The following is a 24,473-nucleotide window of genomic DNA, read 5'->3' as shown; positions in this document are numbered from 1 at the left end:
TCCCTTTTCAATTGAGTACTTGCAGTGTCCGAGTGGCACTTGTTATTGGTAGTTGAGAAAATAATTCTTTGGTCTAGGAGTGCCTGCTGTTAAGGCTGTACTGTTCCCAAGTAGGGTACTGACTAGAGAGCCACAGATGTTTGTTAGCCCCACTATGCAGTTATCACACTAGCCAGATATTAGGACAAAGGCAATTTACAGAAGAATGAATTTACTCTAATATGGATTGAAGGCACGGCAGCAGAAGCTGGAAGCTGAGAGTTCATATCTTCACTCACAACCAGATTGTAAACTGGAAGTAGAAAGGCTTTAGGCTCCATGATCTTACCCCTGTGACATACTTCTTCCATCAATACTATTTCCTTCTCAGTCTCCCCACAATGACACCAGCCCAGGGAAATATTCAGATACTGGAACACAGAGGGCATTTCTCATTAAAATCACAATGCAATTGACTTTGGAAAGAAAACGAGGAGGGTAAAAGTTGAGCTAAGAAGGAAAGGTGAGCTACTGTTAGGGTGCACAGATTTTAGAGATTCTTGAAGCTATGGAAGGTAGTCAGCAATAATGAGAGGAGAAAGACAAGAGGGCAGACTAAGGGAAGTGTAGGTACAGTAAATAAAGACTGCCTTGTGATAATCTAGACGGAGAAATGGAAAACAGTAATTCTGAAAGGTAACTGAGCAGTGAATGAATAGAAACAAAGCAACGAGGCATGTGTGCAAGGTCAGAGCTAAAGCTGCACATGTGGGGGTCCTCTGTGTCGTCACTGTGGTTGGTGAAGTTCTCCCATCTGGATCCCTCAGGCTTTTGTGTGCCACCCTCCGAAATACTTTTTATGCTTCTATTTGAAGGTTCAAGATTACCTAAGAAGGTTTGAAAGTATACCTGATATGCTAGAACTGGACCACCTCACTGTTTCAGGAGATGTCACATTTGGAAAAAATGTTTCATTAAAGGTATGATGAAAATCATTCGTATTATGGCTTTCTAAAATAGGCTTCACTTTCTAGTCCTCAATTTACCTTAAAGAGTGATTCTTAATGTGAACAGAGGGATCAGATCTGTACAATAGTCAGTATACTATATCCAAATACATGACCTACTTAAAATCCAACCCAAACCTTCCAACGAGAAAGGGGACTCTGAATAGTAGAATGGGGCAGTTTTCAGAATAGAACCTTACTAGCATCGTGACCATAGTTTACTAGAGATGACTGAAGGTAGAAAACCCAACTTCATTTATACTGAATGGTCTGTTCTTGTTGAGAAATATGGAAGGTAGATACACTTGCCTTTTCCTAATTACACACTTATAAAAAAACCCTGTATAGATATTTCAAGTGTCTTTTACATAAAGGCCATTTGCTTAAATGGAGACTTTAAAGCAAGATTATACATGAATATCATGTTATTGTGCATACTGCTTAATCTACGACACAAGAATTGTTGCCAGCTAAGTGTTCTTTAAAAAGGGAGATACAAACCTGCAGAGTGCCCAGATAAAACATGGAGACAATGTGGTATATAATTTGTTGTACCTGCACTGGAGAAGTAGATGGGAGCATACCAGTCAGTCCAACCTGCTGCCTCACGGTTTAGCTCACTGCCTAGTGAGCTCCAGCAAAGTGGGAGAGAGATCCCCTCTCAGGAAAAGACATGCACAGCGTGTGAGGAATACTTGAGGTTGTCCTCTTGTCTCTACACATGTGCAGGTACACTAACACACAACCAAAACAACCCTTTCTGTAATAAGCCAGGCAGTCTTGGTTGGCCATTTGTGATGGAGCCTGTGTCTGCTTCCTGCTTCCACTTAGGAGGCAGGTCTAGAAACATCAGGATTGTGACAGCAGGACACAGGACTTCCTTGACGTTATAGGCCTTTCATGTTTAATTTACTTATATTTACACCAACTACATCGTAAACAGATTTGAGGATCAGCTTGATTTCAAGATAACTAGTTGCATGTTTCATCTGTGATTTTAAGTACAATCTTGATTTTGTTTTCTTCACTTAGGGAACAGTTATTATTATTGCAAATCATGGCGACAGAATTGACATCCCCCCAGGAGCAGTGTTGGAGAACAAGATTGTATCTGGGAACCTTCGGATCCTGGACCACTGAAATACGCACTGTCAGATACACTTTCTACTAATTATGAGCTAAAGAGTTTCTTACAATAAAATGCCCTCTAAGATTACAAAATAAGCAGGTACTTTATTTACTATGTTGTACCCTGCAGTGTTGATTTTTAAAGTAGTTTTCTGAAATGAGCTTTTAGTCTAAGGAAAGCATAAACGAAGCAATACTTTCCTTCTTTGATGAAAAGCCTAGAAATTAGTTCCTCTTAAAAGTGCAATACTATTTAATCTCAAAATTGGGCCAGCTCTGTAGATCTTCAACAGAAGTTCAGTGACTGTCCCTTTGAATTGCTGATTTCAAAAATAATAAATTAAAAAAAAATCTATGTGTTTACTTGTGTTTTCTAGTGCTTATTCCATGAAATGCAAACACTGAGCGCTCTTGCTCCAGGGTAAGCGGGAAGTTTTATCATAGCTGGTCTGCCTTGTTGCTGTGCTTTACACACCTAGGGACACACTTCCCCGGGTCTTTTACATGTTCCTAGAACAGTGTGCGTTGGGTGAGTGGAGAACATTTTCCTTTCATTAAAGCTTCAGTTCTCCACTGCTGTCACCCAGAGAAACGGAGGACCTCTGGGATCCGATGCACGCCGCTCTAGTCCACATTTGTTCTGAAAAGACTGTGCTTAAAGTAGGCTGTATTCTGCACCATTGAAAACAGTTGCCTTTTAAGTCTGATGGTTTTTACATCTTTATTTTTGACAGTTTAAGAACCAATGACATACCTCTATATGGCAAAAAAAAAAAAAATCCTTGAAAACAAAACAAAAACCCCCACAAATTACTTCATTGTACATTATCACCACAATATTAGGCACTCTGACAGGCAAGATTCTTGGTGTGAGACACAGGCACTTTCATTTGCAGAGTGCTGCCGCTTCTGGTTTTGAAGGTAGGCATTATAGAAGTCTTCAAATAGCTTACTCATCGACTTGAGATTTCTGGCCCCAACACAGCAGCCTGCATTTTAAAAATTCTGTTTATCCCTGGTCTTTGCTTATATACATATCAAAAGTAACTTAAAAGCAAGAATCCAAGAGGGCCACATTTCATGTTATTTAAATGTTAAAATAATTCCTAAGTAGGCATCTCACATGAATATCTATTCTTGCCTCTGCTAGAAATGAAAAAGCAGAGACAGAATGCTACCCTTTCAAATCCTTCTTCATAGGTATTTTAATAAATAGAGCTATTAAACCATAGCTTTTTGTATACCACTTCTGGAAAGTATTTAAATTAGTAGGTGCAGTAAATGCAAATATTCTTTATTCTTTATAATCACTCTTCCATGTATTTAGCAGTTTGAGGCATTACCCAGTGACATAACAGTGGTAGTGAAAAAGTTAAATATGCAACACACAAAACCTGAAACTTGACATTGGTCACTAAAACAAAAACTGAATTCCTAAATCCAAGCAATCAAAAGATGTTTATTTTTTATAAAGATCTGTAAAAAAATAATTTTTCAAATAGCTTTTACTTTCATAGAGAAAGACTAAGATTTCATATTTTCAGTTGTACCGTCATTAAATAAGGTGGGACACTGTATGAATCATTAAATAAGGTGGGACACCATATGAATCTCATTGCACTGGAAGAAATGCAGAGCATTTTTAATATAAAGTATACAGAGCATTCTAGGCAACTACAGCTGTGTTACAGCTATGTGTTCTTTTGGATTTGGTCCAAAGAAACCTGAGTCTGTTTCCAGAGAGAATGAAAAATGTTATAGACACCTGATCAGTTACTCCTTACTGAAGGATGTACAAAAATGGCATTCTTTGTAGATCCCACTGAATCCAGTTCCCAACACTGATCCTCCTTTTCCCTTCCCCCGCCTTAGTTCACTTTGGGTCCCAGGTTCAGTTTCTAGCACACCAGGCATCCAGGTTTTCTTCAGAAACACATCCAATGGTCAGATGAACAACCCAGGTCTCCAGTCTGTCATCACCTCTTCTGTTCCCAGATCTCGGCCATATTTAGATCCAGATCTTTAAGACCTTTTAAGGCTTGAAGATTTCCAGTGTAAAAAGCTACATCTGCTGTGACCAACCTAAACAGTAGGGAGAAAGGTTTTTAAATAGAACACTTTTAAAAGAGCAACATTCAGTTGTTTACCCTAGCCACTCCAATATTGTTTTTAAATCCAGAATTGTTAGGGATAAAAATGTTGACACTTCACAAATTCTCAGGATCAAAAGTCCACTTAATACTGATTTGATAGTGTTTGGAAACTGTTTAATGATAAATACTGCCTGATAAAATCAGATTTATTTCTAAAAGGCATGAACTAAAATTAACAAATTAAACAGAAATGACTTCAACTGACTGTCACTAAAATCATGTATGTATGGCTACAGTAGGGGAGGTCAAAGAAAGCTCTGGTTTCCTGGCAGTACTTAGAACAGTACAGGAAAGCCAGGGCTTCAGGAAAGTACTACTGAGTATCACACTTGATGCTAAGGGCTGGGGTTGGGAGTATGGCTTAATACTGGTATTAATGGTATCGATACTTAATAATTAATGTTAGAATACTTGCTTAGCATGAGTAAGGCTGTGGATTCCATCTTCAACTACACCCCCACACACCAAATATAATGGTACAAATTAATAAAGACTTTCACTTCTGTGTACCAGCTTGTCAGACTCATACCTACATCTAGAAGAACACTTCTTTTAGACACTGAACTGAATAAGTATGAACACTTGTGAATCCAACAGAAAGTATAACTTTGGTTTGCTTTGCTTTAAATGCTGATTTGCTGATACTACTTTATTCACATTCCTCCCCCAACCCCAATCCAGGTATGTTTTAGTATTCAGAAAAGTTTGTAAAACAAATTGTTAGAACATTAAACACAGGACAAGAGTCTGTAATATACTGGGGGAGGTGGGTGATAGGAACTGAACTCTTGGCCTTAGAAAACTAGACAATATACTCTGTCACCAAGTTATTTCTTCAACCTACATGGAAGATATGAAATTGCAAAAAGCAAAACAACAATGAAGAAACAACTAATCTTATTAATATCAGAACATGGGTTTTCCCCACCAGAGGGTCACCAAAGCATCTTTATACAAAATGTTTTGTAATATAGTATGAGTGATGTGGATAATTCATTTGGGAAAAAAAATCCTGTACTTTATAAACAAGCAAATAAAATATAATTATGTGTGGCTTTCAAGGTTTTAGTAACTTAGCAATACAGAGCCGGACTCTTGCTTAAGCACAGTGACTCATTAACAGCCACAGGCTCGTTCACAGCATCATGGCCTTCTTCTGGAACGCTACAGATATTGACAGACTGTGTGAAACTCCAACCCTGCGAAAAGCAGCTTCTTCCCTCCCCTGACTGGTCCTCCAAGTGGCTAACAAGAAAAATAACACTTTGCAGACCAATCTAGGCTAGGAATGTTTAAATTAAGAATCTTATCTATTCCGGCCTTCAATTTTGAGCAGTGATTTAAATAAACTAAGTAAGCAATTTCTCTAAACTGCTCACAATCCAAATTTGAAAGAAAATTAATGACCTAAAGGTCATAATTTCCTGATCAAATTCTTGATAATGCCTGATTAGCCAACTGGCTTTAGAGCAAGAGAAGGGACTGTGAATAATATTTAGCTAGCAACATGATTTCATTTAGAATATCCAATTTTCTCGTCACTCCTGGAAATAAATATGACATTAACTTAGGTAAATCAAGACCCACTGTGGCTAAGCAAATGTCTAAGCTTTCAACTGCTCTACTTAGGTGGATGCATGTATTCAATTACAAGGATCAGCAGGAAGCCAGACTTTGTCTTCCCTACAGAATTATTCTGAGCCTTTTGTTACTGCTTTGAAATTGCCCCTGAATCAAGAAGACATTAGGCACCTCTGGTTTCTAAAGGAGAAACAATGTTTTTCTTTTGCTGTTAGTTTCGCTTTAACAACGGACTGCCTATGTTTCAGGTGAATTTTGGGCACTTAGGCTCAGCAGTTTTAAGCACTTGTTCTTGAAGAGGACCTGGGTTAGCTCCCAGCACCTAGCAGCTCACAACTATGACTCCAGTTCCAGGGGCTCCAATTCTCCATCACTCCCTCTCTGACTTCCAAGGGTACTAGGCATGTGCATGGTGCAAAAGCAGATATTTAGGCAAAACAGCCAGACACATGTTTTGTTTTTCCCCCCTTGGTGTATAGCACACCAAGGTACTCATACTGAAAATTAGCAAATGACTGGTGCTTTTTACTTTTTTGTGAAACACACACACTTTCACAATACTAGAGGCTAAAGCCAGGGCTCTACAGACACAAGGCAAATGCTCTACCACTCAGCAACACCCAGCCTTGGAGTCTTATCTTCAATTCTCTATAAAAAATAGTTTTGTTGTTTTTTTGTTTTGATTTGTTTTGAAAACATGTTTATCACACACCTTTAGTCTAAAACTCAAATAGCACCCCCCCCCACACACACACAAGAAAATTGAGGAACAGTCAGTCAGGTCAGCAGATTGTTTAGATGAGAACTGGTAAGTGGCAGAGCTAGAACTTAAACCCAAACTTTACGAAACAGGATTCCTACAATTTTAATACAATACTATTTCAACAATAGATTATTTTTCAGAACCCCACAAAATGAGGCATATTTTACTTTTATAAATGAGGCCATTTCTCTAGTCCAGGGACCTTGGAGTAGAGCTTCAAGTTCTGTCATGAGAGGGCAGCACTACTAGGCATCCTGACAGACTACCAACCCACACTGCCTCAAGGAGTTGAGCACTGACAAACCTTATTAACACACAGAAATAGTGGAGAGCTACAAAGAGACATGTCCTCAAGAAAACATCACGGATTTTTTTCTTTCTTCCTAAGTGTGACAACAGCAGAAGAGAACAACATGAAGAGTAACAGGAAATCATGGGTTATGGAGCATGGGTGAGAGCACTAGGAATCAGACCATTGTGAAAACATTAGGAATCATTCATACCCATTTTGAGGTCCTCCGTCATTTATTACATTTAAGTGTGATAACTGTTTTTTCAGGTGGAATTTGTAACTTGCATTAATTCTTAAAAATAACATCTGAAAAAGAAAAGTTAAAGTTTTCCTGAAACAGAAGCTGTAAGTATCCATTACCAATATACACAGGAACATTCTTACATCTTTGGTGACATCTACTTTTACAATGTTCCTCTCAAGTACTGAGCTGTTACTAATAGCAATATGGTTTTCCAGTTTGACAAAAAGCTCTTTTTTCTGATCAGCAGTGTATCTTTCAGCAATAAAATTCCCTTTGTACATATTAGGAGAATGTAGAATCTGAGGAATATGTAGTCAGAACTAGTTAGAATAAGACACAGCAGTGGATGTAGGGGAACAAGAGGATAGAGGTACACTTTTAATAGACAGCCTATGATTAATTCTATGATTAAACTGGAAATAATCTGACATAACCTACTTTCCAAGGGAACATGTGTGCACCTGTGGGAAGTCTAGGCAGTTGTTGATATTCAATGGTAGTAAAAGCAACTCCTGGACAATCTTTACAGATGAAAGCTCCCTGATGTGGCTTTCAGGCTCTTGAATTAAAACTCAAGACAGCAAATCCAGGTCAAAAAGTCAGAGCTGAAGGAATCTCACTTGCTGGCTGAGAAGGCATGTAGCCATCTCTTCAGAACTGAAGCATCCGTCCTAGAGGGAGGAGAGCGGCTTACTTAGCCCCCAGGCTCAGGAGGCTCAGAGTTGTGTCTCACTAGACCCCTCTCTGTAGGTACCTATGCTAACAACTGCTCAGAGTTCCAGAACTCCCTGTAGGCTTCAAAGGTTGTTCAGGGAGCTCCAGGAATGCAAATTTTGTGAGCTGTCACTCATGCTCTGATGGGTTTTTAGTGCTTTTGAGTCATCTATGCTCCTGTAAGTAATACTAATAAACTCATTAGACTACCAGGTAGACCTCTGGCTTGCTCTGGGTGTCCTCCCAGGGGAATTTAGATGATGCTTAATAATACTGATTAAGGAAACCTAGAAATGCATGAAAAATGGGAACAGCTGGTATAGAATTCAAAGTGCACAACAGGACATGCAAGAGCACAGTCACTACGAATGCCACCTCCTCAATACCATCTCCACACATACAAACCACAAAAAACAGTTCTGGGTAGCAAAATCCCCACAAAAGTTGGGCCCACTGTTACATTAGATTTATATTCTAACACAGTATCATGCTATATCTGGGCTTCAATGAGAGCACCTAGTGTAAGGGATTATTTTTGAGGTTTAACGGCAGAGAAGCAAGGGCACAGTGACACAGGGGTCCCGGAAGGAAGCGTATACACCTCTTATTCCTGCCCCATCCCTTATCAGCGGTGAGGTGTCCCCTCCCCCAGCCGTTTTACTATAGATCACTTATATTCATCTAGTGTTAGTGATTTTAGTCACTACCACTCATTTCCACATCACTGATAGAATGTGAAGAGTGATGTAAGTACAAGTAGGGACCTCTAACAATGGGTGACTGGAAGATCTAGGTTTTGGAATTATTTATTATTATAAAATTCTCACCTGACAGAACAAAAGCTATTTTGAAATTAAAACATTTTATCCATGCCTCACTGATCAATTAACAACCTAAAAAATTATAGCCATCATACTAGAACATGAGCTAAACTTAAGTGGATCAAAAGCATGCACAAAGTCCCGTACTGAACAGACAACAAAGGTTAAACTCGGAACGGTGGTTCTCACTCACCTGTGTTTGCTCCTCCGGAAGAAGATCAAATATAGCTTCATGCATTTTTGTCATTTGCTTACAAATATTCCTGAAACATGGGGATGGAACAGGAGCTTTCACCTCATACTGGCAAGGGGGATAAAAAGAGAACTGTGTTTAGTCTTCTGGACACTCCCTGAGATGTGAATTCTGTGCCTCAATACATCTAACTGGTATAGGGCTCAGGTCTTCAGCTAAGCTTGCACTGCCCATACGAACCTTGAGAAACTCTTCAATATCTTCAACTACTCCATGAGAAATAAAACAGCTCGTTGCTTCCAACCTTAAACTTGGTTTAAACTGAAGCTCCTTTAATTCCTATCTATTTCAAAGAAACAGCATCATAAATATGTGACTACTGTGCTGGCTTCTTTCATTTGATGCTTTCCCAACTCATTCTTGCTATGACATGCAACTGTTCTTTATTCCTGTTATGGCTAATTATGTTACACTATGAGCAGAGCACCTCTCCTTTACCATTGTCAGCTGATGGAAATCTGTGGGGCTATCAATTGTGCCATCATGAGCACCTGAGTAAAGGTTTTGGTGTGGATATTACTTTTGCTCTTTGGGCATGTGTCCAGCAAAAATCAGTGAATTGTGTGAACTCTGTGTTATCTGAGGAGTAGCTGCACCACTCCACACACTGGTAAGATTCGATGAGTAAGCTCCTTGCCTCCTCACATAAAAGTATTACTGTGTCTACACATTATAGCCCAGTGTATTAGTAAACTGCAGCTGTCACTTTTGTTACTATAAACAGCAGAGTATTGGCAGCCAGTATTTATCAATACAGTCAAATACATGGCAGAAAACAAAAGGTACACCAAAAGTGAGTGTGTGTGTGTGAGTGTGTGTGTGTGTGTGTGTGTGTGTGTCACACTGGCTAGTCTATAGCAAACATGAGACTTAATTTGGGTCAGCCTCTCTAATTCTGATGCAGAATTGTTTTTCCCCCCAATTTCCAACGTGTTTTCTTGTGTTATCTGAGACCTCTTCGTGTCAGGCTCATTGCCTTATTCCCACCGAGAAAGCAAACTTCATGTTCCTCAAACAGCTAGGATGTGTTCTTAGCTCTTCTCTCCCAGCAGCCAACCATGTCTTCCATAGCAGTAAAAGGTATGAATTGACTCCCAACTTGCAATTCTGCATATGTGCTCCTTGTAGCTGAAGCTACCAGAAGGTTCCCCTACTAGATTTTTCCCATTTGAAGACAAGATGGAAGACCAGTCTGCTCTGTGTAGCCCGGATACATAGCACAAGGCTTTGTACGGAGTCTGCTGAGTGAGCAAATAAATGAATAGGACATTCACTGGTCTAGCTGTGAGCGCCATCCAAGACACTCATTCCAGAAACAGTACACCTGCCACTTTAGGACAGTAGTATTATACTGATGTGGCATGCACTGCCATAAGTTCAAGCAAGACAATGAAAAGCTAAAAACAGAAACTGCAAATGGAAGTAGGGCAGCCTGTGTGACGTCAGTACTTCTCACTGGCCTGAGGTCACCAAGATGGCTAAGCTGGCTGGCCAGCAGACCCCAGGCACGAATGTACACATATATGTACACACACACACACACACACACACACACACACACACACACACACACACACACACACACACACACCTGAGCCTGGAGAGGAAATACCATCCTGCTTCAAATTCATTGTAACTTGTCAACTACAGGTGATGAATATGAGTATATAAAAAACTTTACAGGTAATTTTCTTTCTTCGTTATGGGTAAAAGGTCAATGCAACCAACATAAAACAGCTCTGGGTAGGGCTTCTGTCATTCCTGTCTTTATCGCCCTAATCCCCAGCCATTTAGTGTCAATTATACAAAATTTAAACATTGTATTGTGTTGTTCTCTAAACTGAGGGAAACAATTTGCTATGCAGTTGTGAGCCAGACCACTAAAGGATCGTATCGATCATATTTTCCTGGGAAAAAGCCTGAAAATTTGACCAACTGGTAAGTATCTTGTGAACACTTAGATTCTCTTACCATGTCCTATGTATCTAGAATTCTTTACAAAATGCAAAGTCACAATGCCTTAAGCTTATGCAAAGCTTTATCACTTATAAATATCATTACCTTTGATAACAGTTTATCAAATAGGCTATCCATTATCGCTACAAGCTTAGCTGATATTTCAGCTATATGGTCATGGTAATCCTGCAATGAGAAATAATACTTCGTTTTAACGTTTTCTAAGACATATTTTTTTTAAAAAAAAGTAACAATTACAGAATACATCTGTGAAGCTCCAGTGAGAATGGGTGAAGGTACCTTGGTGATGTGATCGAAATGCCTAAGCATGCTCCACTGCTTAGGAGGCAGACGGGCTTCAAAGTGAGCCCGGATCACAGGGATGTAGTGCACAATCAACTGCAAACACCGTGATGAGAGGGCTGAAGTGGGGGAGCGGATATGAACAAAGAAACGAGGATATTAGTAAATTTTCATTACATCAATTTAAGTAAGAACTTTTGTACTAATTATTTATAGAACCGATTTATTTCACAAATGAAAAGCACCATGGCAGAAAATATATTTCATTTTGCATTAAAAAAAATAATTTGGTAATGAACACATTGCTTTCTCACTGGGCCTGTTAGCAGCCAGAGGCCACTGAAACAGCTGCCTCCCCAAAGTACCACATATTTTCCCAAAATACTTCACACATTTTAGAAATTGAAATGAGTACCTCCTTAAAACTGGAGTGCGCGCGCGCGCGTGCGCGCGCGCACACACACACACACACACACACGAGAACAGGAGCCACTTTACAGGCTCTTCTCTGAGCCAACAAACATCAGGCATAAAATCATTATACAAAAGTGACATCATTCTAGCACCTCAGTACAGGGATTAAATGGAAAAATTCATACCCAAGTTTTTTGTAGTAATTGTTTTTAGTCCAACAACTTGCAAAGCACCAGCTCCAAGAACTAACTGGCAACTTCTTGAATTGAAGTACTAACAAAACAAAACAAAAAAACAAAAAATACAAAAAAGGAAATTAATTATCCTGAGCTGTTATTAAAGTGTTAACTGCTCCACAGTCACAAACACATTCCTTCTCTCACCCTCTCATTATAAAATATGAATTTATGTTTCAGCTGGATTGTTTTTATTCTTTGAAACAGGTATCACTCCATGGTGCAAGCTGGCCTAAGCTCACTGCACAATGCAGGCTGGCAATTCTCCTGCTCAGCCTCCCAGGTGCTGAGACGAGAGGACGGATTCACCACAGTGCCGTGGTATTACGAGTTTTCTGGTAAAAAGCAGTTAGGATCCACGTAAGCATCAATTAAAAGGGAGACAGAGCAGGTTACACTGACTTCTGGGGAGCGTGTATGAATGAGTGGGCTCTGACTCTGTGAGCGCTTAGGCTCCTTCCCATCTGTTGGTTTGCTCTGTCCAACTCCAATGTGGTGGCTTTTGTTTTATCTCATTACATCCGTTTTGTTAATTTTGCTGTTATCTCTTAGAAACCTATTCTTTTCTAAGGAGAGACAGAAAGGGAGTGCACAGGATGGAAGAGCAGAGGGAGGGGAAACTGTAATCGTATCATGTGAGAAAAATATGTTTTAATAAAATGGGGTTAGCCTCTGTTATCATAGTGCATAAAGACATTATTGGAAAATAGCTAAACTCATCACCATTTCACTTTCCATTAGTGCTTCTAGAAAAATGATGTCAAGAGAAGTCTGACTTTAGTAGATAAACCCTCAGTGTGTCCCTAATGTGCATTTGAATGCGTTTCTGTCTCTGACCTGAGAGCCAAGTCATGCTCAGCACCTACCTGTCTCCTGTGCTATCAGCTCTGAGAATGGTAGGCCATGTGAGCACACATATGTACACAAATGAACATGTGTGCACCTCACACCTATGCACACACTGGATAGAAGCATGGTCAATATTACAAAACTCCTGCCCTACAAATAACTGGGCAAGTGTTTTCCAAGTTAAGGGTTAGTTACACTCCACTTCGTGAACTTTTCCAACTGTTTTTCAGATAAATGGGTAAAGCTGTACACACCTTCAGCAAATCTGTCAGACGAGTGAGCATGTCAGTAGTGACAGATGGGATGTTATCCACACACTGGCAATATTCTAGAATGATTCTTATTAACAGCAGGACAGTCCTAGAAGAAAAGGATAACCCACAGATACTCAATAGTCAATAACCAGTTCAAAACATCCATGGAACACACCAATCTTGGTACTTGTATAACGTCAGAGTCAGCAAAAGGAGACAGGCAATGAATGTGTTCTCCAACTCTGTGCTAAAGAAACACCATTCTCTGTATGGCATTCTGGTTTTTAAAATGTTGCTTTTATTATATGTATATAGGTATTTTGTGTGTGTATGTTTATGTCTGATGATAGTCATGCAGTGCCCACTGAAGCCTGAAGACAGTTTTGGATCCCCTGGAGTTTAGCTGAAGTTAAAGATAGTTGCTAGCCACCACGGGTGCCTAGGAACCACACTTGGGTTCTCTGCAAGAGAACAAGGGCTCTTAACTGCTGAGAAACCTTGTCATCCCCTCAGCATGGAAATTTTAAGCAAGTCTCTACTACACAGTAAGTATTCCAATTTGGAGACTAATGAGAAATGAGAGGAAGACTAGCCACTGGGTCTGGTTGCTCACATAAACTATAATCTTCAATTATGATTTTTAAATTAATGAGAACTTGGCCTAGATTTTCTTAGTGAGATGAAAAAGAATCTATAATTCTTTAAGGTGAACATAACATTCTAGAAGTTTACTGAGTGGTCATAAATGGCTCTCCAAAAATGATAGATTCTGAGTTTACCAGCAGGACACATTATCGCAGGTTAAGTACAACCACAATTATAGAAAAGTGACTTATAATATATCTACATTAAGGAAGAGCGACTTACTATATCTAAACTCACTCAGCTGTTCAGAAAAGACAAAGCCACAGTAAATAATGTTTCATAAAAATCAGCAGGATATTAAAAAACTAAAATTCAAGAGAAGCACTAGGCCTTTTAAACTCATCTTGGAGAGCACACAGGTTCCGCATATAGTTCAGAATCTACTTGAATGGCATATCCTTGAATGAGTTCACTGCATATCTTTTAAAATCTTCCCTCAGAAGACGCATTTGTTCCCCTTCACCCAGGAAGTTTAGTCTTTTTTTTTTTTTTTTTTTTTTTTGCAACAAAGGTCTCCTTCTTAAACAACCAGGAAAGTAACCAAAGGGGACCATTTTTATCAAGCACATGAAATGTAGCTAACTAACAAATCAATAAAGACAGAAATGACAATTGGAGAGGTGAAATTACAAGGGGTTGAACAGCTTTACCCTCCCGAGAAAAGCAAGGATTCCAAAGAGAGAAAAGGAGCATCGCTCTTGAGTATGTATGCGCCAGCAACTTGAAAGTGACTAGGCAGAAGCTTCCAGCTTCTGAAAACTGAAAACAGGAAGTCAGTAACCCCTCACCTCTGCAAAACTCAAAACTTCTACCAGGAGAACACATAATGAAAGAGACAAGTGTGTAACTATGCCACCATGACAAGTTGCTACTCTTTTTGGAAAAGCCAGTTATTTCAGAAACACTGAAAAGAAGTAAAAGCAGTATTTAAATTATTCAATGCTTTAAAGACAATGGTGTACTTATGTTTCATAAAAGGTATGCAGTACAGATGATGGGATGTTTCCAGGTAACTTGAATTAGAGATGTAATTACTCACAAAAGAGAAAAAGACCTAATGGGTCCAATGATAATGGTGAACTATGCTACAGAGAACAGCAATGATGTTATAAATGTAAGTGTTTTCCACATCTGGAATTCCACTGTCCAGTAAAAACACTGTGCTATCCTACACACTAAGAAAGCTGTAGAGAAACGAGCAGCAAGAGCCGGAGGTGGTAATAATGGCACCAAGCAGTTACTGCATGGGCTTCAGGCTGCTTCATGTACTTCCTATTACATGGGAAACCAGGGCCTTCCTTTCTGTGAGTCTCTGATGGATAAAACATACTACAAAATAATGCAAGCTAAAGAAAATTTGTAACATTTCCCTAAATATTTTATAGTTTTTAACACTGTTATTCCAAAATCTGCAATTTACTCTAAGGGAGAATTACAAGATCAGCTTCAAAGAGAAATGTGCTGCTCACCCAACAACAGCATACTGGTGTCCCTCCACAATAAGAACGTCAGCTGGCTTCCTTTCTTCTGTAGCTAGCAAGCAAGAAGATAGGGAACAAGATAAAACAAATCACTAGAGAAAAAAATTAAAAGGGTAGCTCCCGTTTAGAACTTAAGTTCTTTGTAGTTAAAATTATCTGTCTCTCAGTAGTGAATGACAGGAATACTGATTATAAACTGCCTATCTTCTAGACATAGTAAATTAGTAAGTTAAATTTGTTTTGTTTTGTTTTTTAAGTTAGAATTAATTTAGTTGGGCTGGAGAGATGGCTCAATAGTTAACACTAGTTACTTTTCTAGAGGTCCTGAGTTCAATTTTCAGTAACCACAGGTGGCTCAGAACTATCTAGAAAGGGATGTGATGCCCTCTGCTGGCATGCAGGTGTGCATGCAGAAAGAGCAATCATACAATTAAAATAAGTTAAAGTAAATAGATTTTTAAAAAGAAGAATTATCTTAGTGGCAGAACTAGCATTGCACCTGGTTACTTTTCATTATTAACATTTGCCCTTGAAGATTTCAACTCAGAAATTAATTTTCAGCATGTGATATTTCTTAGCACTCAAAAACAAAAATTCAGCATATGAGGTAAAAAGAAAAATAAATTAGATCAATGTCCTGGATCAGCCATATTAATTAGCTTAATAAAGGCATGTCAAGGTGCTTTACCCAAGTACCAGCTTCTGAACACTATTTGCTTCCTCTTTTCTTTCATGCAAAGAAAGTTAAATTCTAATCACAGTTCAGCTTGAAAGTAGGTCTATTTGTTTGTGATAAAAAGCACTTTCTTAATTAACTCTGCTCTGCATAGAAGGGGTGAGGCAGAGCAGGAAAGAAAAGAATCCTGCTGTTGGTTTGCCAGAATCTGAATCTGCAACTCAACCACTTACACAAACATGCTGGAAAGCGGAGTGTGAGGACCATCCTGACATAGCATCTAAACATCAATGCCTAGCACCAAGCAGTGGCTCCTTGTTACACTCCTAACAGGGAGGGTGAGGGTGGGGTTTCTAACAGCATATACTTATGCTCTTCCTTGAGGCTGGCACAGAGGGACAGACACAGAGAAAACTCCTACCATAAGAACATCAAACTGTTTACTTTCTAGGGGGAAATACAGGGTTAGTGCAATCGGTCTATACTAACTCTAATCAAAAACTCTTTTGTTTGCATAAAGTAGGCTAAGAGAATACAATCTGAGCAGGACCGAGGTGTGCCCTCGTCTCAACACAAAGTCAGAGGAACCATGTGAGAAGCTACTCATACCTGCTGACTTCTTATCAGGTAAAGCGATCTTTCCATCTGCTATAGAATCTACAAGATCCTGAAATTCTGCCGGAACATCAGCCTGCTTCCAGCGCTCATTGTCTAGGAGGAGGCTGTTCAGGAGGGAAGGAGAGAATGGTGAACATGCACGATCACAGAAGAGGCCCTGCAAGTACTTTACAGACAGTACTTAAGTGTTGGACCCACTCACAGAACTAGTATCTTTAAAATGTGTTCTTTTGTCTCTTAGCCTAGCCAAAATCATCAAAGAAAAACAATTTAGTAAACCCTGAGTGAGAAAGAGACATTCATTGAGGATCAACAAAGATAAACATCTAATTCCATCTGAAAAGCCAAGAAATGTAATCTTAATTACCCACTTGAGAGGAATTTTGCCTGTGGTCAATATGTTTACCCTAAAATCACAACTGTTCTGTAAAGAAATAAAAAGCACAGAAGGGCCTGGCGCTACCTGAGCTTGGTCCGCCTTTCTTCATGAAATCTGTTCACAAACTTGTTTGCTTGGCTCTGAAGGGCTCCAAGCAGTGACGTGCTCTTCCTCCCACAGACCTGCTCGGTGTCCACTATAAAGGTCTCCATTAATCTTGAGAGTGCTATGAATTCTGTGGAATTCAGCTTTTCAAGAAAACCATCCTAAATTTTTAAAAATCACATCATGACAAAAGTCATTATAACACAAAGATGCATGAACTATAAACTGACATAGCTTAGTAGTTGCTACTTTTATTTTTATTTTCCTAGTATGTTAATTATATCATATTAGTTATATTTATGATTAAAAACATTTATAGTTTAGCTAAAATTTCCCAATATTTTAGAATCCAAAACTTGGAACATACAGAACTTAAGATTTCTAAAGTTGGTTATCACTTTATAACACAATAATTCAGATATATTCAAGTTATCCTATACATTTTTACAATATTACACTTTTATTAATACCTTTTGTGTATGTGTGTGTGCACATGCATAAAACAGCATATCAGATTCAAATGATGATGTTATATTTTTAAATAAGCCTTTTAAATGTTTTTATGATTTTCCATTTCTGTTTTCTAATTATTTGACACCTCGGTCGCTCCTTAGAAGACCTCAGCAGTAACACCATCCACTTTCCAAGTGTTCAAATGGAACGACTGACAGAACATAGGTACAGTTACATGTAACTTGGATCTCTAAAGTAACACGTTGCATAAACAGAAAAATCTCCCAAGACTTTCTGAAAATAAAATACCTTTGCTCTTGACATGAGAAACTTGACAGCTCGATCATGGCACACGTCTGAAGCATTACACAGTAACTCCTGAATGTTACTTGCTAACTTTCCTAGCTCCACATCAGTTAATCTCATGTCTTCACTGACTCTGAAAATGTAAAATGAGACTTGATGAGGAAACACAGGGCGATATATCCGAGCAGGACAAAGATGACACAGAATTCACATTTGTGGAAAACATCTAGGCTACTGTACACCTTTAATAAGTTCTAATGGTACTCAAGGTAACCCTTTCACAGGAGTGACAGCTCTGCTGCACTAGCCCTCACTCTTAGCTCACACTTAGCTCACTCCCAGCTGCGTCTGAAGACATTAGAGCACAAGAGCCGCGGTTCTGGCTTCCAAGTGGCAGCTGTGCAGTGCAGAGAGAAACATGGTGGGAGGAGCAGTGAAGAGAGGGCATTCACAGCAGCAGGTTCCTTCTTGTGTGGCTGTAAATTACTTAGTGGCAGAGTACTTACTGAACTTATGTGCTAAACACTGGAAAGATAGAGAGCAACCCTTAAGGAAACTGGATAAACACGTGTGTTTATATTTTGAAGGGAAATGCAAGATTTTTCTATCTTTAAATATTCCCACTCAAGAAGCATATTATAAAGACCACTGAGCTTGGCAGTGGTGGCATGTGCCTTTAATCCCAGCACTCAAGAGGCAGAGGCAGGCAGATCTCCCAGTTCAAAGACAGACTAGTATACAAAGTGAGTTCCAAGATAGCCAGAGCTATTCAGAGAAACCCTGTCTCAATAAACAGTGACTGATTGATTGATAAATAAATAAATAACACTTATCTTTTGCCAACAATTCAGTTTTGCATCATCATAAGCTAGGTGCCTGTGTCATTTATAACCCTGTACGATGAAGTTATTATGTAACAAGGCAGGTCCAGGATAAGGTGAAGCCTATCAGTGGATGAGAAGAAAGAGTCTAAGAGGGAGGAGAGAAAAAGAAAGGGGAGATTCAAGATGGAAGACAAAGATGACCCATCTCTGTCTGAGTGGCTCTGAGTAGCCATAGGCAGTTATATATACTTTGTAAGGGATGGATTTCTATAGGTCAGTTTATCTTATCTAGGTGGGTAGTTTATATCTGTCAACTGGTTATAAGCTTATTATGTGGATAGACTGGGGATCTGTTAAGTTATTGATTGTTGAGTCATGTTCCTGGATGGCAGGGAAAGCACGCACATATCTGGGGACCACGCAGGATCAGTAGCAACAGATTCTTTTTTAATATTTACCACTACATAACCCTTTCAACAGAATAAGACAATTTTCAAAGTTATTCTGAGCAAGCTCTGATTTATATTACTGGGTTCTAATATTGAAAAAAGTTATCATTTATTATCCTCTCAAAATTATATCACTAAACCTATTTACTAATGCCTTAAACTAACAGCAGGGTCTTGAGCTTTATATAATTCTACTGAGGCAGGTGGACTGTGGCCTTGGTAGTTTACATGGTCTACCCACAGCTTCAAGAGCAAGAGAACTAAAATCTGGACTTGGTCTCTAAGTCATTAACTTCCTCTGTTCCACAGTTTTGGGGGTGGGGGTGCACAAATGTAGTGGTACAAATGGAGCCAGAGAGCAACCCTTGGTTCCACCCTCAGGGACCATTTACCTTGTTTATGACGCAGGTCCTCCCCCTAGCTCAGCAAGTAGGCTAGGCCAGCTGGCTAGTAATTTCCATGTCTCTGCCTCCCCAGCCCTGGGATTTCAAGAGCATACCACCACAGCCTGCTTTTGACCTGTGTTCAGGTATAAAACTTAAGGTCCTGCTTTTACTGACTGAGTTTTCTATCCAATGCTCAAAGCACTGATTTCTATAAAAATGGTCTGGTACTAATGCCTACTCCAACAAAAAAATGCTCACTTAGAAGTTCAAAGTTATTACTGAAATGAGGGCTTCTAAAGGATCACTAAAAATCTGCCATATAACAGAATCACTAAGGAATTTAGAGCCTTTAGCCATATGCTACTAATTCACAAAGACAAACAAAGAATAGTAAATAAAAACAAGTTTCTAACTACTGAAGTGACCTAAACAAAAGTATGTGGCTTAATTAGCTGTAATTTTTCTTTTGAAAAGATCTTTGAATTTAATTGCTTTTAACGTTCTGTCATTTCCCCTTTGAGCTGCAAGCCCTCAGGCATTTGTGTGTAAGCTGATGATAGGCGGACCATCTACAGTGCCCAAGTGTCATCCTGTGGTAATGTGATGAAGGAACGCCAGAGAAGACTCTAAAAATTAAGTAATGCACAGTGAGGATAGGAAAGACAAACCAAACTGAAAAACTGTGATGCTAGCTTCAAGACGGTGACGTCACAGCAAGCTGCTAGCTGCCTTCAATATTTCTTCTCTCCTCTGCCACAGTGATGGCTTTAGCTGGGCAAGTATCTAAAACTCATAAACAGCCAACAAGCTAAAGCTCTGTTACAGAGAGTCATATGTAACATCCTAGCCTCTGGTGTGCAAGAGACAGTAAAAAGTACAAATTCTAGACCATGTTCTTAAAAGACAAGAACAAGCTGGAGAGTGGAGCTAGGGCCTCCCTCATGCCAGAACAACTCTCTACTACTGCAGTCAGCATGGTGCTTTATCACAGTCAGAAACGCAACAACTGCACACACGTCTGAGCATGTGTTTTATGGCAAGAGCAGGAACAACATACAGAACAGTGAGGGAGAGGACAGTCCAGCTAAATGAGCTAAGTGTAAAGATTATCTACACAGGAAGGCAAAAGGAAGAAAATCCTGTATGATACAAAAAATTTGATACAGAGAACTGCCAACCTAATTGTCAAAGGGACACATTTAAAGTTAATAGCCTGAGGAACAACGGAGACCCAGAGACACAGGCCTGGTGAGAATGGGTTCCAACTAGCCAGGGGGTAGAGAGATCTCTGCCGAACACAGGCAGAAAGTGCGCCCCTGCCCTGCCTAATCCAGGGACCAGGAACCCAGCATTGGGCCCTCTGTTCACAGCCGGCGGCTTTGGGGTACAGAACAGGGCTCAGATCATCCTCCACCAGGAAAGGGAAAGGTGAGAACCAATTACTGACAACAAGATGGCAAGAGGAAAGTGAAAGAGCGTACCCCAGGGAAACCAAGACAACCTGGCAACACTAGAACCCAGCTCTCCCATAACAACAAACAGCGGAATGCCAAACACTCCAGAAAAAGAAGACTCAGACAGGAAACCCTACCTCAAGATGATGATAGAGATCCTTAAACAAGAACGGGAGGAAAAGCATAAGGAATTAGAAGCTTTTAAAAAAGAAACAAAAAAACAAAACAAAACAAAAAAAAAAACCCACTCAAAGAACTCAAAGAACTAGAAGAAAGCAGAACCAAAGAGATGAAGGAATGGAAGAAGGAATTTAAAACTGAAATTGACACAATAAAGAAAACACTAAAAGAAATAATCCTAGAGGTAGAAAACCTAAAAAAGAAATCAGGAGTCACAGATGCAAGCATTTCCAACAGACAACAAGAGATGGAAGAGAGAATCTCGGGGGCCGAAGAAAACATTGAAAACATAGACAAAACAGTCAGAGAAGACGCAAAACACAAAAAGCTCCTAACCCAAAATGTCCAGGAGATCCAGGACACAATGAGAAGACCAAACCTAAGGATAATAGGAATAGAAGAGGGCGAAGAATATCAACCAAGAGGCACAGTAAATATCTTCAACAAAATCATAGAAGAAAACTTCCCTACCCTTAAGAATGAGATGACCACGAATATAATAAAAGAAGCCTAAAGAACTCCAAATAGGTTGGACCAGAAAAGAAATTCACCCCGACACATAACAGTCAAATCGCCAAGTGCCCAAAGCAAAGAAAGAATACTAAAAGCAGTAAGAGAAAAAGGTCATGTAACATATAAAGGCAGACCAATCAGAATCACACCTGATTTCTCAACAGAGACTATGAAAGCTAGAAGAGCCTGGACAGACATCATGCAGACACTAAGAGAGCCCAAGCTGCTATACCCAGGAAAACTATCAATCACCATAGATGGAGAGATGAAGATATTACAAGACAAAACTAAATTTACACAATATTTGACCACAAACCCAGCACTACAACGAATTATAGGTAGAAAACCCAATTCAATGAAGGGAACTACATCCTAGTAAAAACAAGAAAACCCCTAAGCAAGAAAACCAAAAGGAGAAAGAGACACAGGCGCAATTCAACCTACAAAAGCAGTAATAGCAGGAAACGGCAACCACTATTCCTTGATATCTATTAACATAAATGGACTCAACTCCCCAATAAAAAGATACAGGCTATCAGACTGGATACATAAACAAAACCCAGCATTTTGCTGCATACAGGAAACTCATCTCAGAGACAAAGACAGACACTATCTCAGAGTAAAAGGTTGGGAAAAAAACTTCCAAGCAAACGGCCCCAAGAAGCAAGCTGGGGTGGCTATTCTAATATCGAATAAAGTAAATTTCTAACCAAAGTTATCAAAAAAAGGTAAGGAAGGACACTTTTTACTCATTACAGGGGAAATCTATCAAGAGGAACTATCAATCCTTAACATATATGCTCCAAATACAAAAGCACCCACATTCATAAAAGAAACCCTACTAAAGCTCAAAAAATACATTTCACCCCACACAATAATAGTGGGAGACTTTAATACCCCACTCTCACCAATGAACAGATCATGGAAACAGAAACTGAACAAAGACACTGTAAAACTAGCAGAGACTATGAACCAACTGGAATTAATAGATATCTACAAAACATATCATCCTAAAACAATACACCTTCTTCTCAGCACCTCACGGCACCTTCTGGAAAATCGACCACATAATTGGACACAGAACAAGCCTCATTCAATAAGAAGATTGTAATACTCCCATGCATCCTTTCAGATCACCATAGTCTAAGGCTGGCCTTTAATAACAACACAGACAACAAAAAACCCATATACACATGGAAACTAAACAATGCTCTATTAAACAATAGCAGGGTCAAAGAAAGAAATTAAGGATTTTCTAGAATTCAATGAAAATGAAAACATGACATACCCAGACCTATGGGACCCAATGAAAGCAGTTCTGAGAGGAAAACTCATAGCTCTGAGTGCTTCCAAAAAGAAACTGGAGAGAGCATACACTAGCAACCTGACAGCACAATTGAAAGCTCTAGAACAAAAGAAAGCAGATACACCCAAGAGGAGTAGACGGCAAGAAATAATCAAACTTAGGACAGAAATAGACCAAGTAGAAACAAAAAGAACCATCCAAAGAATCAACAAAACCAAGAGCTGGTTCTTTGAGAAAATTAACAAGATTGATAAACCCTTAGCCAGACTAACTAGAGGGGGAAAAAAAGAGTATCCAAATTAACAAAATCAGAAAGGAAAGTGGAGAAAAAACGACTGAATCTGAGAAAATTCAAATCACCAGATCCTACTACAAAAGCCTATATTCAACAAAGCTGGAAAATCTGGAAGAAATGGATATATTCCTACACAGACACAAGATACTAAAGTTAAACCAGGACCAGGTAAACCATCTAAATAATCCCATAACACCTAAAGAAATAGAAGTCATCAAAAGCCTCCCAACCAAAAGAAGCCCAGGTCCAGATGGGTTTAGTGCAGAATTTTATCAGACATTTATTGGCAACATAATACCAATACTCTCCAAACTATTCCACAAGATAGCATCAGATGGAATACTACCTAACTCATTTTTTGAGGCTACAATAACCCTCGTTCCTAAACCACACAAAGACCCTACAAGGAAAGAGAACCTTAGACCAATCTCACTTATGAACATTGATGTAAAAATACTCAACAAAATCCTTGCAAACCGAATCCAAGAACACATCAAAACGATCATTCACCATGATCAAGTAGGCTTCATCCCTGGCATGCAGGGATGGTTTAACATATGGAAATCCATCAATGTAATCCACCATATAAACAAACTCAAAGAAAAAAATCACATGGTCATCTCACTAGATGCTGAGAAAGCATTTGACAAAATCCAGCACCAGTTCATGTTAAAAGTCTTGGAAAGAACAGGAATCCAAGGCCCATACCTAAACATAATAAAAGTAATATACAGCAAACCAACAGCCAACATTAAACTAAACGGTGGGAAACTTGAAACAATCCCACTAAAATCAGGGACTCAACAAGGCTACCCACTCTCCCACTACCTATTTAACATAGTACTGGAAGTCCTGGCCAGAGCAATTAGACAGCAAGAGGAAATCAAAGGGATACAAATTGGAAAGGAAGAAGTAAAAACATCACTATTTGCAGATGACATGATAGTGTACTTAAGCGACCCCACAAATTCCACCAGAGAACTTCTACAGCTGATAAACAAGTTCAGCAAAGTGGCTAGATATAAAATCAACTCAAACAAATCAGTAGCCTTCCTATATTCAAAGGACAAACATGTGGAGAAAGAAATTAGGAAAAAGATACCCTTCGCAATAGTCACAAAAACTATGAAATACCTTGGTGTGACTCTAACTAAGCAAATAAAGGACCTATATGACAAGAACTTCGACCTCTAAAGAAGGAAATCGAGGAAGGTCTCAGAAAATGGAAAGATCTTCCATGCTCATGGATTGGAAGGATCAACATTTTAAAAATGGCCATCTTACCAAAAGCAATCTACAGATTCAATGGAATAACACAAGACCTAGAATAGCGAAATCCATCCTCAACAACAAGAAAACATCTGCGGGAATCACTATTGCTGACCTCAAGCTATATTACAAGGCAATTATGCTGAAAACTGCATGGTACTGGTACAGAAATAGGCACGTAGATCAA

General features: G+C 39.2%; 2 protein-coding genes across 5 annotated transcripts in view; one reads left to right on the top strand and one right to left on the bottom strand.

Moving 5' to 3' along the window:
* UGP2 (UDP-glucose pyrophosphorylase 2) overlaps window positions 1–2,477 on the top strand; it is a 52,317-nt gene extending 49,840 nt beyond the window's left edge. For both annotated transcript variants that reach the window (XM_080929881.1, XM_080929880.1), the window contains exons 9-10: window positions 855–959; window positions 2,019–2,477. In XM_080929881.1, the coding sequence (XP_080786007.1) occupies window positions 855–959; window positions 2,019–2,126 (213 nt within the window). In that variant the 3' untranslated portion in view covers window positions 2,127–2,477. The remainder of the gene's footprint in view (window positions 1–854; window positions 960–2,018) is intronic.
* A 396-nt stretch (window positions 2,478–2,873) lies between these two features.
* Window positions 2,874–24,473, bottom strand: part of VPS54 (VPS54 subunit of GARP complex) — a 75,020-nt gene continuing 53,420 nt past the window's right edge. For all 3 annotated transcript variants that reach the window (XM_080922596.1, XM_080922597.1, XM_080922598.1), the window contains 11 exons: window positions 17,614–17,743; window positions 16,831–17,012; window positions 16,359–16,471; window positions 15,062–15,125; window positions 12,948–13,053; window positions 11,794–11,881; window positions 11,192–11,313; window positions 10,997–11,077; window positions 8,876–8,983; window positions 7,115–7,209; window positions 2,874–4,196 (listed from right to left, as the gene is read on the bottom strand). In XM_080922596.1, the coding sequence (XP_080778722.1) occupies window positions 4,091–4,196; window positions 7,115–7,209; window positions 8,876–8,983; window positions 10,997–11,077; window positions 11,192–11,313; window positions 11,794–11,881; window positions 12,948–13,053; window positions 15,062–15,125; window positions 16,359–16,471; window positions 16,831–17,012; window positions 17,614–17,743 (1,195 nt within the window). In that variant the 3' untranslated portion in view covers window positions 2,874–4,090. The remainder of the gene's footprint in view (window positions 4,197–7,114; window positions 7,210–8,875; window positions 8,984–10,996; window positions 11,078–11,191; window positions 11,314–11,793; window positions 11,882–12,947; window positions 13,054–15,061; window positions 15,126–16,358; window positions 16,472–16,830; window positions 17,013–17,613; window positions 17,744–24,473) is intronic.

This window comes from Micromys minutus (assembly GCF_963924665.1).
Source record: "Micromys minutus genome assembly, chromosome: 1".
Lineage (NCBI taxonomy): Eukaryota > Metazoa > Chordata > Mammalia > Rodentia > Muridae > Micromys > Micromys minutus.
Note: the sequence above shows the minus strand (reverse complement) of the source record. Positions and strands in the feature narration are given on the sequence as shown.